The sequence below is a fragment of the Fistularia commersonii genome, chromosome 1 (assembly GCF_037954325.1).
Source record: "Fistularia commersonii isolate RoL2024-O1a breed Wild chromosome 1, RoL_Fcom_v1.0, whole genome shotgun sequence".
Classification (NCBI taxonomy): domain Eukaryota; kingdom Metazoa; phylum Chordata; class Actinopteri; order Syngnathiformes; family Fistulariidae; genus Fistularia; species Fistularia commersonii.
The window spans coordinates 25,563,052-25,576,019 of NC_141284.1; the positions used below are offsets into that span (position 1 = coordinate 25,563,052).

Sequence of the window (12,968 nt, forward strand, 5' to 3'; positions counted from 1 at the left end):
GACGTGAAAACCAGCAACTCATTTTTCTGTTTTTCTGTGTGTTCCTTTGGATCCTGGGTTTGTAATTTCATCAAGCTATTTTATTGTCTCTTAAAAAAAGACATTGGAAAAAGAACAGCAACACATAAAGTTTAAATGTAACACAGTTAATGAAGTCAATAAGCTTTCTTTTTGTTGACCCAAGGAAAGCGAGGTGAAAAACAATGAAAGAAATATCAATTTACCAAAGTTTTAATAGCGCACATACCGCTAAAACCAGTTTTCATCTAAAACCCAACACTGATTGCCATGGTTACCGAACAGATGAAAAAATTGGGAACACTCTACTAACTGCATTTTTTTTTTTTCACCTGGTGCAATCAGATGTTCCTTTAGGACACGGGTGTACAAACTTTTTGGCTTACTTTTAAAATTTGACAGATGGTCCGGGTCAGCACAAGATACGATACATATATAAAAAAAAAAATTTTAAAAAACACATTTATTAACAGTACATATCAGACTCGTCTGACATTTTTCCGAACACTATCTGAAATTTGCTTTGAAAATAAAACCGGCTTGATTTTGAAGACTCTGACGTTTGCTTGTATTTCATGCACAAACCGGTTTTTCCCTTGAAGCTTCACGTCCAGCTCATTCATGTGTGTCAGTATGTCAAGAGTAAAGACTAAATCAAAAAGCAGCAAATCTGTGTCATTTCGCTCAGGAAAATTCTCAAGTAGCTCCAAAAATGCAATAATCTCCAGTTTGAGCTCCCACATTCATTGATCCAATCATTCAATCATTCACAAGTATAAACTCTGTACCGATCTTTGGCGGGCCGGATTAAAAAGACCAACGGGCCGGATGTGGCCCGCGGGCCGTAGTTTGCCCACCCCTGCTTTAGGAGGTGGAACACAGACAGTCGCGATATTGGAACTTGAATAGATTACTGGCATTAAATCGTAAACATCTTTTCTTACCTCGGCTTCTCCTGAGTCTCTATCTGCTGAATGATGCTCTCCATCCAGGCCATTAAGTCACGGACCATGGTGAAGAAGCGGAACTTCTCGGCCGTGTCCACCAGTCGAGCCCTACGGCCTTCGCAGGCATCCAGCAGACCCTTCCAGGCCTCCAGAACCTCCCTCTCTGTGGCCTGGATGGCTTCCGCTTTGTCTCCGGCATACTGCGCGTGGAGCCTCGAAGCTGTTTCCTGGTATTGTTGAACCTGGAGGGAGAAGACGCCGATGCTAAATCATCAATTTCATAAAAAGAAAATGTGTTTTTCTTCTTGTCCCTGCAGGTGATTGTTTGTGTTTCACCAGTTGCGGGAATGGATTTGCAGAGTCCGACATGGAGAGAATATTTGTGCCATTTTTATGATTTTCGTTGATTTTTAGATGCAGGACACAAATATAATTTGTGAGATCAACAAGGCATACAGCACTTTAACCGCTGGCGCTGGACTACATGGTGAAAAGAGAGACATCTCGTCTCCGGCAGCGAAAAAACAAAACCCTGAAAATATCAAAATATTCATACATTTTGAAATGGCCTGCGAGAGAGAATGTGATCATTATATGTTTCTGTAAAAGTAATGTCGGGCGCAATTTTATAAGTGTTTGCTGTCTGCGTTAAAATGATGCCGGTATCTTTTTGTGTTTATTTTGAAGGTTGTTAATTGGGTGACAACCTTTTTCATATTTTCATATTTAGTTTTTTTTTCATTTTATTTGCAGCACATTTGTTCACAAATGATTCCTGGATGTATGAGAATTTCTTTTTTAACCAAGTTGCACTCCAAGGAATCTAAATTAAATATCGCTACCGAGTTTTTCATATTTACTTATTTATATTTGCACATTAAGCACCATGGAAGAAATGCTAGAGGGCAAACATCTCACTGACTGACATCTACAAATTTTCAGCAACATAAAAAATAAGGGGGGGGGGGGGGGTGCTAAAAATCACTACAGGGAAGGGGAAAAATAGTGTTGCTTCGCTTCGAGTTGACTGATTTTTCGGGGGCCACCCGAGGGCAGCATACAAGGCATTAGGAATCATCGCAGTATAACGTCGATATGATGAATGTGTTTTTATGTTTGCGTCTTCGACGACAGCTGATGGAAATACCCGGGTCGTTGCCTGCTTAATACCCTGCTAGCTATCTTTATCGCTCTTTGTCGTTGAGCGCGAGAACCCTCAAGAACCCTCTCGTGGTGTTTCAGAAATGTAAAAACCTAGATTCGAACACGAAGTCTGCTGAAAAAAAAAAAAAACAATTGACGTTGGGTCATTTTCTACTGTGGTGGTGAAAGTCATGTTAGAAAAAGAAGAGGCACCTGACTTTGACTAATTGGCTAAATCCCTGCAGAAAAGGAATCTCCGAACAAAACAGTAGACAATGTACGTGAAACAGTCTGATGGTAATTCACCTGCAACTAAGACAAAAACATGACTTGATCTCCTGCACCTCAGGGTTGAAGCCTGCCTACACTCCTATTCTGCACCAGCTCTGGACTCATTAAAAACTACAGACAACTAATTAGTTCCATGCAGCGACTGCAGACTGTTATTATACCAATGTTGTAGACGCTCATTTGTGGTGTTGTTTCACATACAGAGGGTGACTTTGAAAACCAAAGCCCACAGGAAAGAGTAGGAGGTTGAACGATTCGCCTAATTGCAAGCGTGCACCAAAAGTCTAGGTGCTATTAGCAGAATGACCTCACTCAAAACATACTTTCAGACCCATTAATCCAAAGCATGAATAACTTAAGCGTTAAACCCCTGAACTTTTACTTTTGTCCACCCAGGAAAAGCACACCGGAGCCCAAACCGGTACAAATGTAACCATCTCGGCTACATATTTCCCCCGCGTCTCGACGAATCATCAAAGTGTGCCTTTTGGCCACTACCTCCTGTGTTCCTGCAGAATAAAGAGGCAGTAAAGCTGTGTTGTACCTGTTTGCCTAAAGCGGTGATGTCTCTTTCAAAGGCAGCATGCATTCTGTGGAAGGACTCCGCTTTGCTGAAGTCCTCTCCCACGTCGTCAGGCAGTTCTTTCTGCTTCTCGTGGATCTGAACCACCAGTTCTTTACCGTCATCGAAGTACCTTCGGAGAAAAGACGCATAGATGTTTGGGCAAAATGGAGAATCGCGGTTTTACGAGGTAACTTTTTTTTAAATCGATATATCAGAAAATATGTCGAGGTATGAGAACGACGCAAATTGGAAGGGATAAAATAATGATTATTACAATAAAATAGACAATATTGAAGATGATATAAGCCTTAGCCTTTGCAACGGATCGGACATTCGTTTGTTGTTAATATCAATCATCAACATTGTTCTCATTTGTCTGTTTTGAAAATCTTGCTGATATCGGTCAAGAGTGTCTTTTTATTGCTAAATTTGTGCCGGGTCGACACACTTGGCCTTACTTAAGTAGTTCATATGATGCCGTGAGGAGCTGAGCCCGAGTGTCGATCAGCTCGAGGAGATCAGCCCAGCTCTCATTGATGCCGTCCTTCCACTCCGCCATGGCGGCGGCCTCGCTGTGACCGCCTTCGATCAGCTCGTCTATCGTCCGGTTGGCATTGTCCACTCGCTCCTGACCCACCATTCCCGTCTCCCGTGCAAACTCTCTGAACTTATCCCTCAGAAGCTGCGTGAAAATAAGAGAGTATGACGAAAAAAAAAAATGCATCGTGAACAGCCTCTGTATTTGTCATTTGCATTTTGATTCCGTCAAAATCTTGCAAAGTGATCCGAACATCAGATGTTTATCAAGCTGTGATCCTTTTAAACTATAAAGAGCGCCGGTGGCTTCCGTGAAACCGCTCGCTATTGTTTATAACACAATATATCATTTGCACTTTGCTCCTTTGTTTTTATTTAGTTTTTGATGTTTTTTTTTTCCCCATTGTACCACTTTCATTTTTCATTTCTTTTTTCATATCTTGAAAAAATAAGCACAGTATAAAAGTATAAAGCTCCCTTAGTGCAAAATAAGATGATTTATTGGTCGTATTTAGAAAGTGCAAACAGTTGTGTAGTGCATTAAAAAAAAAAAAAAAACAGAAAAAAGGTAGAGTCTAATCTACATGCACTACCAAAAGACTAATTTTATAGGATAAAAAATTTTGGTTCAAAGTTTTGGGTGAAAAAATATCCAGAATTCTTGCTGCATGATATGATATGACAGCCCTTTCAATAAAAAATAAAAAAAAAAAGAACTGAGAAAGTTTCATTTTGCAGGAAAATAGTCTCAAACCTCCTACCCATTTTCCAAAAAATAAAAATAATAAAATTTTTCTTTGGTATAAATCCCCATCTCAAGCATCCACTACTGCTCATTAGAAAAAATGCGCCATTCTTGGCTGAATCAGTTTACGGAGCAGCAGGTCTCGTGTTTTTGGACTCACCAAACTGTTTTGCGGTTGTTGGGGAATTATTCAAACCAAATGACAGGTAACCGATCAATTCATATCATTGTCCTGGTTACAGTGGCTGCTCAAATAACTTATGGGATCACAATATGTGTGTGTGTGTGTGTGTGTGTGAGAGAGAGAGAGAGAGAGAGAGAGAGAGCGAGGAAGAGAGAGAGTTAACCAATTACCCACTTACTGGCAATTCATCTTGCAAAGGTGAGGCAGCCCTTGGGTGTTGGACTGAAGGTTAAAATAACTTTCATTTTCTATACAGGTCTATAAGTAATTTGTTTCTCAACATTTCCCCCTGGAACAGGCTGATCTTTATTTCAAGCGCGAACGTCCAGGGGAGTTGTTCTGACCCGCTCGCCTTGATTAGTGGAGAGCAGTAGAACGCTGAAAACAAACACGCCGCAAAGTCGTCCGCCGTGTTTGTGATCGATGCGTCGTTCGCGGGACTTTGGACCAAAACGGTCTGGTTTTTGACAGGCCGAATACTTTGAAGCTGAAATCGGATGTTTCAATCTTAAACATATTTAAAGCGCCGGTTAACATTTATGTTGGGAGTAAAAGTGAAGTATTTCTAAGATTCTAAGGTTGTAGCTCCAACCTCCGGACATAAAATTATATTGAGTGAACTGCGTTTTATGGGAAAGGTCGTTGATATTCTCAAAGTTCAAATGAACTTATTTATAGATTTATAGTTGCCGCGGTTGCTCGTGATGTTTAAAACGAAGATTCGGAGGCTAAAATAAAACCTCGCCTGATGAGTGAGGCGTTTATTCCTCTCTCCCGTCGGTCTTTGTTTATGATTTGATTTTTTTTTTTTTTTTAAGCCGTGTATGTATACAAGAGGCCCTTTGCAGTTTTGTTTTGTTTTTTCCATCCATGGATTTTCTTTTCATCTTTTCCCAATGTTCATACACCATGAAATCAAAAGAGAGCGACTTCAAAAATTTTCCCAGTCCCCATCTGATTAACATTTTGACTCACTGTTTTGAGGGTAACAAACCTGGTCTGTGAGCTCATGCTGACTTAAAAAAAAAAAAAAAATCAGAATTACCGTGACGTGGTCTAATTCCTGGCCCATCTCCTGAGAAGAAGCCACGACGTCTCTCTCGGAGATCCACTGCTCGAGATCCTCCACCTCCCGGCTGAGTAGGAAGTGTTGGTAGGTGTGATCCAGCTTCTTCCTGCGGTCTTCTGCCAGCTCCCTCAGCCCAGCGTACTGCCTCTCCACCTGGCCCTGCTGCCTGATGATGTCCTCCCTGCAAAATGAGGAAAATGCAAAGAGATTGGCTTTAAGTTTGTTCTAGATGAAGTGTGCGATTAGGATACGACAAAGAGCACGGTCTATATGTGTGTTCTTGTCACCCTAATCCAAAATACACAGGGGGCAACATGAGTGAATTAGCCTCCTAGCAAGGAGTGCGGATGTAATTTTTTCAGTGTAAACATGAGATTATCGGAGCGCAGACCCATTAGGGTGGTCCTCGGCAAACATCTTCTGAGCACGGTCGGACAGTTTCTGGATGGAGTCGGCGTAATCGTCCACCGCCTGCTTGAGGATCATGTGACGCTTCAGATTGATGAGGGCGCTTTGTTCGTCCTGAAGATGTGGAAGATGAGGGGAAAGAGAAGCGATTCAGGAAAAGTTTGGTCAAATAAGAAAAAAAAAGATTAAATAATAATAATAATAAATAATGATTAATGCCCAATATCTCATTTATTATTTAAATTAATACTTCAACAATAAGATGTGGTTTACGGGCATTCGTGCTATTTAATGATCCTGCTTTCTGGATTATCCAGCTATAAAGATCCAGGCAAATTTCAAAATGACAAGATTTTAAAATATTTTTTTTCATGTCCTTACAAACATTACTTCCTGTTTTAAATTATACAAGTGTCAGAATCAATCTATTTCATTTGTGAAAGAGAAGCAAATAATATAAAAATTAAATTAAAAAAAAATTAAAAACAAAAATTCAATGAAAACATAAAAAATGGTCAACGAAACTATATATATATATATATATATATATATATATATAAATCTGAATTACAAGAAACTTGGCGATGGTAATAATGTGCGCAATTATATGATTAAATGTTTTTACAGTGAGAAAAATCTTAATTGATAATTTTAGAAATGAAATGAAAACATAAAAAATGGTCAACGATACAATATTTAAAAATATTTTTTTAAAAATCTGAATTACAAGAAACTTGGCGATGGTAATGATGTATGCAATTATATGATAAAATGTTTTTACAGTGAGACAAATCTTAATTGATAATTTTAAAAATTAAATGAAAACATAAAAAATGGTCGACGATACAATATCTAAAACTTTTTTTTTTAAACCTCAATTACAAGAAACTTGGCGATGGTAATAATGTACGCAATTATACGATAAAATGTTTTTACAGTGAGACAAATCTTAATTTATAATTTTTAAATTAAATGAAAACATAAAAAATGGTCAACGATACAATATTTAAAAATATATTTTTTTTTAAAATCTGAATTACAAGAAACTTGGCGCTGGTAATAATGTATGCAATTATATGATTAAGTGTTTTTACAATGAGACAAATCTTGATGGATAATTTTCGGGACTGAGATGTTTGAGCGATGTATTGAAGAAGTGAATTAAAATGCTTTAGTTGTTTATTTACTTCAGAATCAGAAATGCTTCTCTGATCCTGCGGGATGATGAAAATGCAAACGTTTTAATTTCCGCATAGAAACGGGGAGGAGTTTCTATGGCTGCGCTCATATTTGCGTGTATCTAACCGCGTTCCTTGGATTATCACCTTCGCTTTCTCATCAGCGATCATATAAAGCTCCTGCTCCCCGATCCAGGCCTCGGCCTCTTCCGCATCGTTGCGGTACTGCTGAGCCAAATAAGAGCCGCTCAGCCTCTCCCAGCGTTTGGCCATCTCCTCTTGCAGCCGCGCCCAAGCCTCCTCCAGGTCCTTCGACTGGTCCGTGATTTGCCGGGCTTCTGGTCTGCCCTCCGCGTCCGCGGCGGCCGCCATCCTCCGCCCTCGCTCCAGCACTTCGTCGATACGAGGCTGGTGGCCTTCGATCTCCCTCTGCAACGTCTTGGTGGACAAAGAGGGACTGCATGTGAGCGGCGGCGCCGAGTGCCGTGTCTCTCCAACACCTACAGTAGGTTTTCCTGCAGGCTTCACTCTCCCACAGTCTTACACTGAACATGATTCATCCCCAAAACACAAGCACTGTATAACAAATCATCTGTCAAGAAGAGAAAGATCTGTGCTCTCACCTTCATGGCTGAGCAAACTCCATACTGCTAAGTTTTTAAACAATGCTTTGCTAAACCCAGATAGATAGATAGATAGATAGATAGATAGATAGATAGATAGATAGATAGATAGATAGATAGATAGATAGATAGATAGATAGATAGATAGATAGATAGATCGATAGATAGATAGATAGATGGATAGATAGATAGACAGATAGATAGATAGATGGGCAGACAGATAGATAGATAGATAGATAGATAGATAGATAGATAGATAGATAGATAGATAGATAGATAGATAGATAGATAGATAGATAGATAGATAGATACATAGATAGATAGATAGATAGATAGATAGATAGATCGATAGATAGATAGATGGATAGATAGATAGACAGATAGATAGATAGATGGGCAGACAGATAGATAGATAGATAGATAGATAGATAGATAGATAGATAGATAGATAGATAGATAGATAGATAGATAGATAGATAGATAGATAGACGGATGGACGGACGGACGGACAGACAGACAGACAGATAGATAGATAGATGGGCAGACAGAGAGATGGATGGATGGATGGATAGATAGATAGATAGATAGATAGATAGATAGATAGATAGATAGATAGATAGATAGATAGATAGATAGATAGATAGATAGATAGATAGATAGATAGATAGATAGATAGATAGATAGATAGATAGATAGATAGATATTTCTTACTCTCCTTACACTGCTTTGTGACAAAACCAAACTGTATCCTTAGTATTGTCAAGTTGTGCTAAACAATAAATAGGTCGTCAAGCTCAAACACATCAGTCGCTTGTTGTTTCCCCAAAATCCCCGGAATTACAGCTGGTCGTCACACCAGTGGGATGGTTGCAGGTCGCATACTCAACAACTCTTTTAATATTACCTGATTCTTCTTCCGAAGCATTTGCACAGTTTGAAGATTGTGGCCGTGCTCTTGCGACATTGCCAGGGGCATCCGCTCCTCTATCCACAGCTGACGGGCGGAGAAAAAAAAATGCAGAAATGGGTGATTAGCCGGTTATGAAAAATAGAAAATAGGACCCACTGGTTGAGGGAAGAGCAGTATAGATCTACCTACAGAATACTGAAGTTTGCTCCTTATAAAAAGTCTAGTACAATAACAATCCTTCCTTAATCTGTCTCCTCCATCCGACTTATGTGGATTTAGGTTTCGAAAGTAATAAGGGATTAAAGCTTTTCCCCTTATTCACCTGGAGAGTCAATTTCATAGAAGCACTTGTGTATCTTGCGCATTGAGTGTACTGTAATTGAAAATTCAATTTACGAATTAGCGAGCTTTCTTTCGGGTTGAAAAAAAAAACCAAAACACTCAGTAGTTACAGATTCAGTATTAATAGTTTGATTATCATCACCCTCTTAAAATAATCGCCTAAGTCATTTTTTCAGATTTTTCAGGAAACATAAAAAAACCTAACCATTTGACACACTCTTGACATAGGCAATTTCTACTAAAGGGGTAGAATGGCACAATCTCTTTAACTGAGGATGTAAGTAATTTTGCCAGGGGTGGTTAGCATCATGAGATTATTTAGGCAAAAAAAACATTTTTGTAAAAAAATGACTTAGGTGATTATTTTAAGCAGGTTACAATATGTCTTCGAAGAATATCTAGATGACCGTCTCTCAAAAGTGAACCCTCCCTGAGCTGCTTCTGGTCTGTCTTAGCGGGACTTTCAGCGCATTGATTCATCCGTGCTCACCAGCTCATCTGCCAGGTCTCTGTAGAACTGATGCACAGCTTTGGCCGCCTCAAGCTTGCCCTTTCTCTCGGCCAGAGGCGTGAGCAGCAGCTGGAACTCCTTCTGCAGGGTCTGCAGTTCGACCTCCATCTCCGGCTGGTCCTCCCGGCCTCCTCCGTGCTTCCTGGAAGCCTCCTGGAGTTCGTCAAGCTCGCGAGCCCGCTCGCGCACCTGCTTCTCTGTCATCTATCGGCGGAGGTGCGGTTGGAAGAACGAAGAGTGAGGAAGATGAACTCGTCTTGCAACCCATATTAACTTACGTTTGCAGGAAAACTCCTTGGAAAATTAATAATCACCATTAGATCTGTAACTATAAGACTGTCAAACCGGTGAAATAGATGGAGCTACTTCTTGTTCCAGAAGGAGCCGGAAAGTAATTTTTACACACTCCTTGTGCAGCTGGCATGAATTAATTCATAGTTTTTCGTTAGTCATTAATTGAATGCTTATGTGTTCTATCACGAGTAATAATAAGATTAAATATCGCTTTGGAAAAACATGCATGAATGACTTTATGCATAAAACCAGAGGAACAAAAATCACACTTAAAAATGCATATACCAGGATAATATCAAATGTTATTTTTATAGCCTAAATTATTGACTAAAATAACCCCAAATATAATAATGACAAATTTTATATTTTTAGAAAATAAGAATTTCATCATTATTGCTGATGGTAGGGTTTTTTTAAGTGGACCCAGGCTAGATTTAAATAGAAATATTTTGTTGGTGTAACACATATCATCATTATAATCATCATTATAAATATTAGACCACCGTAACTTCACAGAAAATGTGAAAAGACGTTGTTTCTGTCTCTATTTTATGGACTTCAGAAAAGTTTTTTGGTTCTTGTTCTTAGGTTCTTATTATAGTTTTCTGTGCAGGACAAAGGAACATCAACATTAAGCTTGCCTAAATCTGCGCATTAAATTCAACAACAAGCCTACACAAGATTTTAATCTGTTTTATTTTAACGCTGCTATATTTGGAGCAGCTAAACTCCTAACCTGAGTCGGATCGAACCCCGGGGGGTTCGGTGAGTCGCTGGAGGTCAAGACACAAACCCGACTCATAATGCATGACGACGCGCCGCTCGGCCGCCGTCACTGGCTGCGGGGGATTTCGCTGCGCTCGGCCATCAACTCGTGACTGTCGCGACGGTACGGCGTGTGATTTCTTTTTTAATGTTTTAATCCCCTTGTACTAATTGTGTCGGGCAAAAAAAGGAATTGGTCGGACGAATATGTGCGATACGGAACGTGATGGAAGTCGGCGTCCGAACTGCATGATTTGCAACGCCGAGGTGATCAATGCTAGTTTAGCAAAACTAAGGGAACACATCCTTATTCCTTCATATTTATGTTTTTGTGGGTTTTGTTCCTTTAACACAGTGATATTGATGCACGGTTCATTTTTGTGCACCAGTAAAACATAAACCTACAGTCTCATAAAATTAGAATATTGTGATAAAGTTCTTTATCTTCTGTAATGCAATTGCAAAAACAAAAAATGTCATACATTCTGGATTCATTACAAGCCAGAAATGGCACAAATGAATAGAAATATGGATATATACAGGACTGTCTCAGAAAATTAGAATATCGTGATGAAGTTCTTTATCTTCTGTGACGCAATTAAAAAAACAAAAATCACTCTTTCATGATATTCTAATATTTTGAGATAGAATTTTTGAGTTTTCTTGAGATGTAAGCCATAATCAGCAATATCAAAATAATAAAAAGGCTTGCAATATTTCAGTAGATTTGTAATGAATCCAGAATGTATGACATTTTTGTTTTTGTAATTGCATTACAGAAGATAAAGAACTTTATCACAATATTCTAATTTTCTGAGATAGTCCTGTTTGTCCTGAATTTGAATTTGAATAAAGAAGGGTTCGGTGGATGTCCAAAGAAGCTGGTGGGGTTCGGTACCTCCAACAAGGTTAAGAACCACCGAATTACAGTGTTTGTACATGTTTAGGTTTAGACAAGTAAAAGTGAAAATCGGCGTCCAATGTCTCGTAATGCGTACGTGATTTCAGAAGCACGAAAAGGCAAAGATGATGTGCAAAAACTCTGCGGTAGCCGTACAGAGCCAAAAGATGCAGACCTGATGCTTCTTGAGAAAGATGTTGGCATTGGTCAGGTCTTTGACCTCATCGTCTCCACTCTGGAGCTGCTGTTTCAATTCCCCCAGACCCTTCCGTATGTCGGCCAGGCTCTGGTCAAACAATTCGGAGCGGTTGGCATCGAACAGCAGCCGGGCTTTCTCCTGCGTCGTGGACTCCAGTTTGTCCCAAAGCTCGCGGAGTTCGGCGAGACGTTCCTCCACGATGGCTCGGAACTCGGGCTTGGATTCCACGAGTTCCCGTCCCTCCTGGAAACAGAGCGCGCGCAAATAGATCGGGTGTCTGAACAGTGTTTCAGAAAACTGAAATGGCAAAGCCTTCATGAATGATTTAAGAAGGTACCGCAGTCTATTTTTCATAGGCGTAGTTTGAACTTCAAGGTCAAAGGTTCAAAGCGAAAGCTCTTGAGGAGCAAAGATGAAAAAATAAAACCTTTAGCTTTTTTTTTCCCTCCAAAGTGAAAAAAAAAATGGAATACTTTTATTTTACTGTTACTAAAAGTCAGCAGTTTCCAAAGCCTTTTACGCGCAATTCAATCGGAAACTTTTTTTTTTTTAAGCTTGACATTCAAATTTATCGCATTTGGATATTAAATCCGATTTCTTAATATTTTGATAAACTATACGTAACTGATTTTGTGAGTTTGTTTGCGAGCCAAATGTCGCCTGCTTTGGTCATCGATGTCGACTCATTTTTGAGCGACTTCAGTGAATTTTGAGTTTGAGTTTTTTTGAATTTTTTCATGAATTTCAAGTTATGTTAAAACATTTTTCAGACATACATTCTCCAGTCTTCTCGTATGTTCAAGGTTATTTTGTTATTATCACGATTATCCCAGTGGTCACTGAACTATTTGCATTTTGTACGATTTCATATGTGAGTCCAAGGCAATCGCCGGTTTCCAGGACCCCGATGTTCGCCGACTCAAGGTTGAGACTTCGCATTTTATGTAAGATGTGGATCAACTTGTCTGGTTTTGTTACTTATTGGACCGAAATACAAGAGGGCAGTTTCTATATGGGCTGGAGCATCTACTCAAAGATACAGTGGAGTGATGGATGGGGTCTGGGCTGTCTGCAGTTTGCACAAAGGGCAAAAAATACTAAGTCTCTCTTTCCGCCAGTCTCCCTCTCTTGAGCTTATTTCATCAGACGGATCGCAGTTTATTAAAGAATGGGCTATTTACAGGCATCTCCCTATTTACACGCATCTCAATAAATATCCAAACTAAATGACAAGCAGTACTTGAATTTACATTTCCCACCAGCTACGTGGTCTCAGGTCACAGGTGTACCGTACATGCGATTATTGCAGGAAGATATGTTATTCTATCATCGTCATAC

General features: G+C 39.5%; 1 protein-coding gene across 2 annotated transcripts in view; it reads right to left on the reverse strand.

Annotated features, from left to right (window-relative positions):
• Positions 1-12,968, reverse strand: part of sptb (spectrin, beta, erythrocytic) — a 69,531-nt gene that overhangs the window by 18,674 nt on the left and 37,889 nt on the right. For both annotated transcript variants that reach the window (XM_086156630.1, XM_086156641.1), the window contains 9 exons: positions 11,607-11,873; positions 9,451-9,675; positions 8,613-8,702; positions 7,233-7,523; positions 5,891-6,021; positions 5,476-5,680; positions 3,423-3,646; positions 2,944-3,094; positions 963-1,207 (listed from right to left, as the gene is read on the reverse strand). In XM_086156630.1, the coding sequence (XP_086012756.1) occupies positions 963-1,207; positions 2,944-3,094; positions 3,423-3,646; positions 5,476-5,680; positions 5,891-6,021; positions 7,233-7,523; positions 8,613-8,702; positions 9,451-9,675; positions 11,607-11,873 (1,829 nt within the window). The remainder of the gene's footprint in view (positions 1-962; positions 1,208-2,943; positions 3,095-3,422; positions 3,647-5,475; positions 5,681-5,890; positions 6,022-7,232; positions 7,524-8,612; positions 8,703-9,450; positions 9,676-11,606; positions 11,874-12,968) is intronic.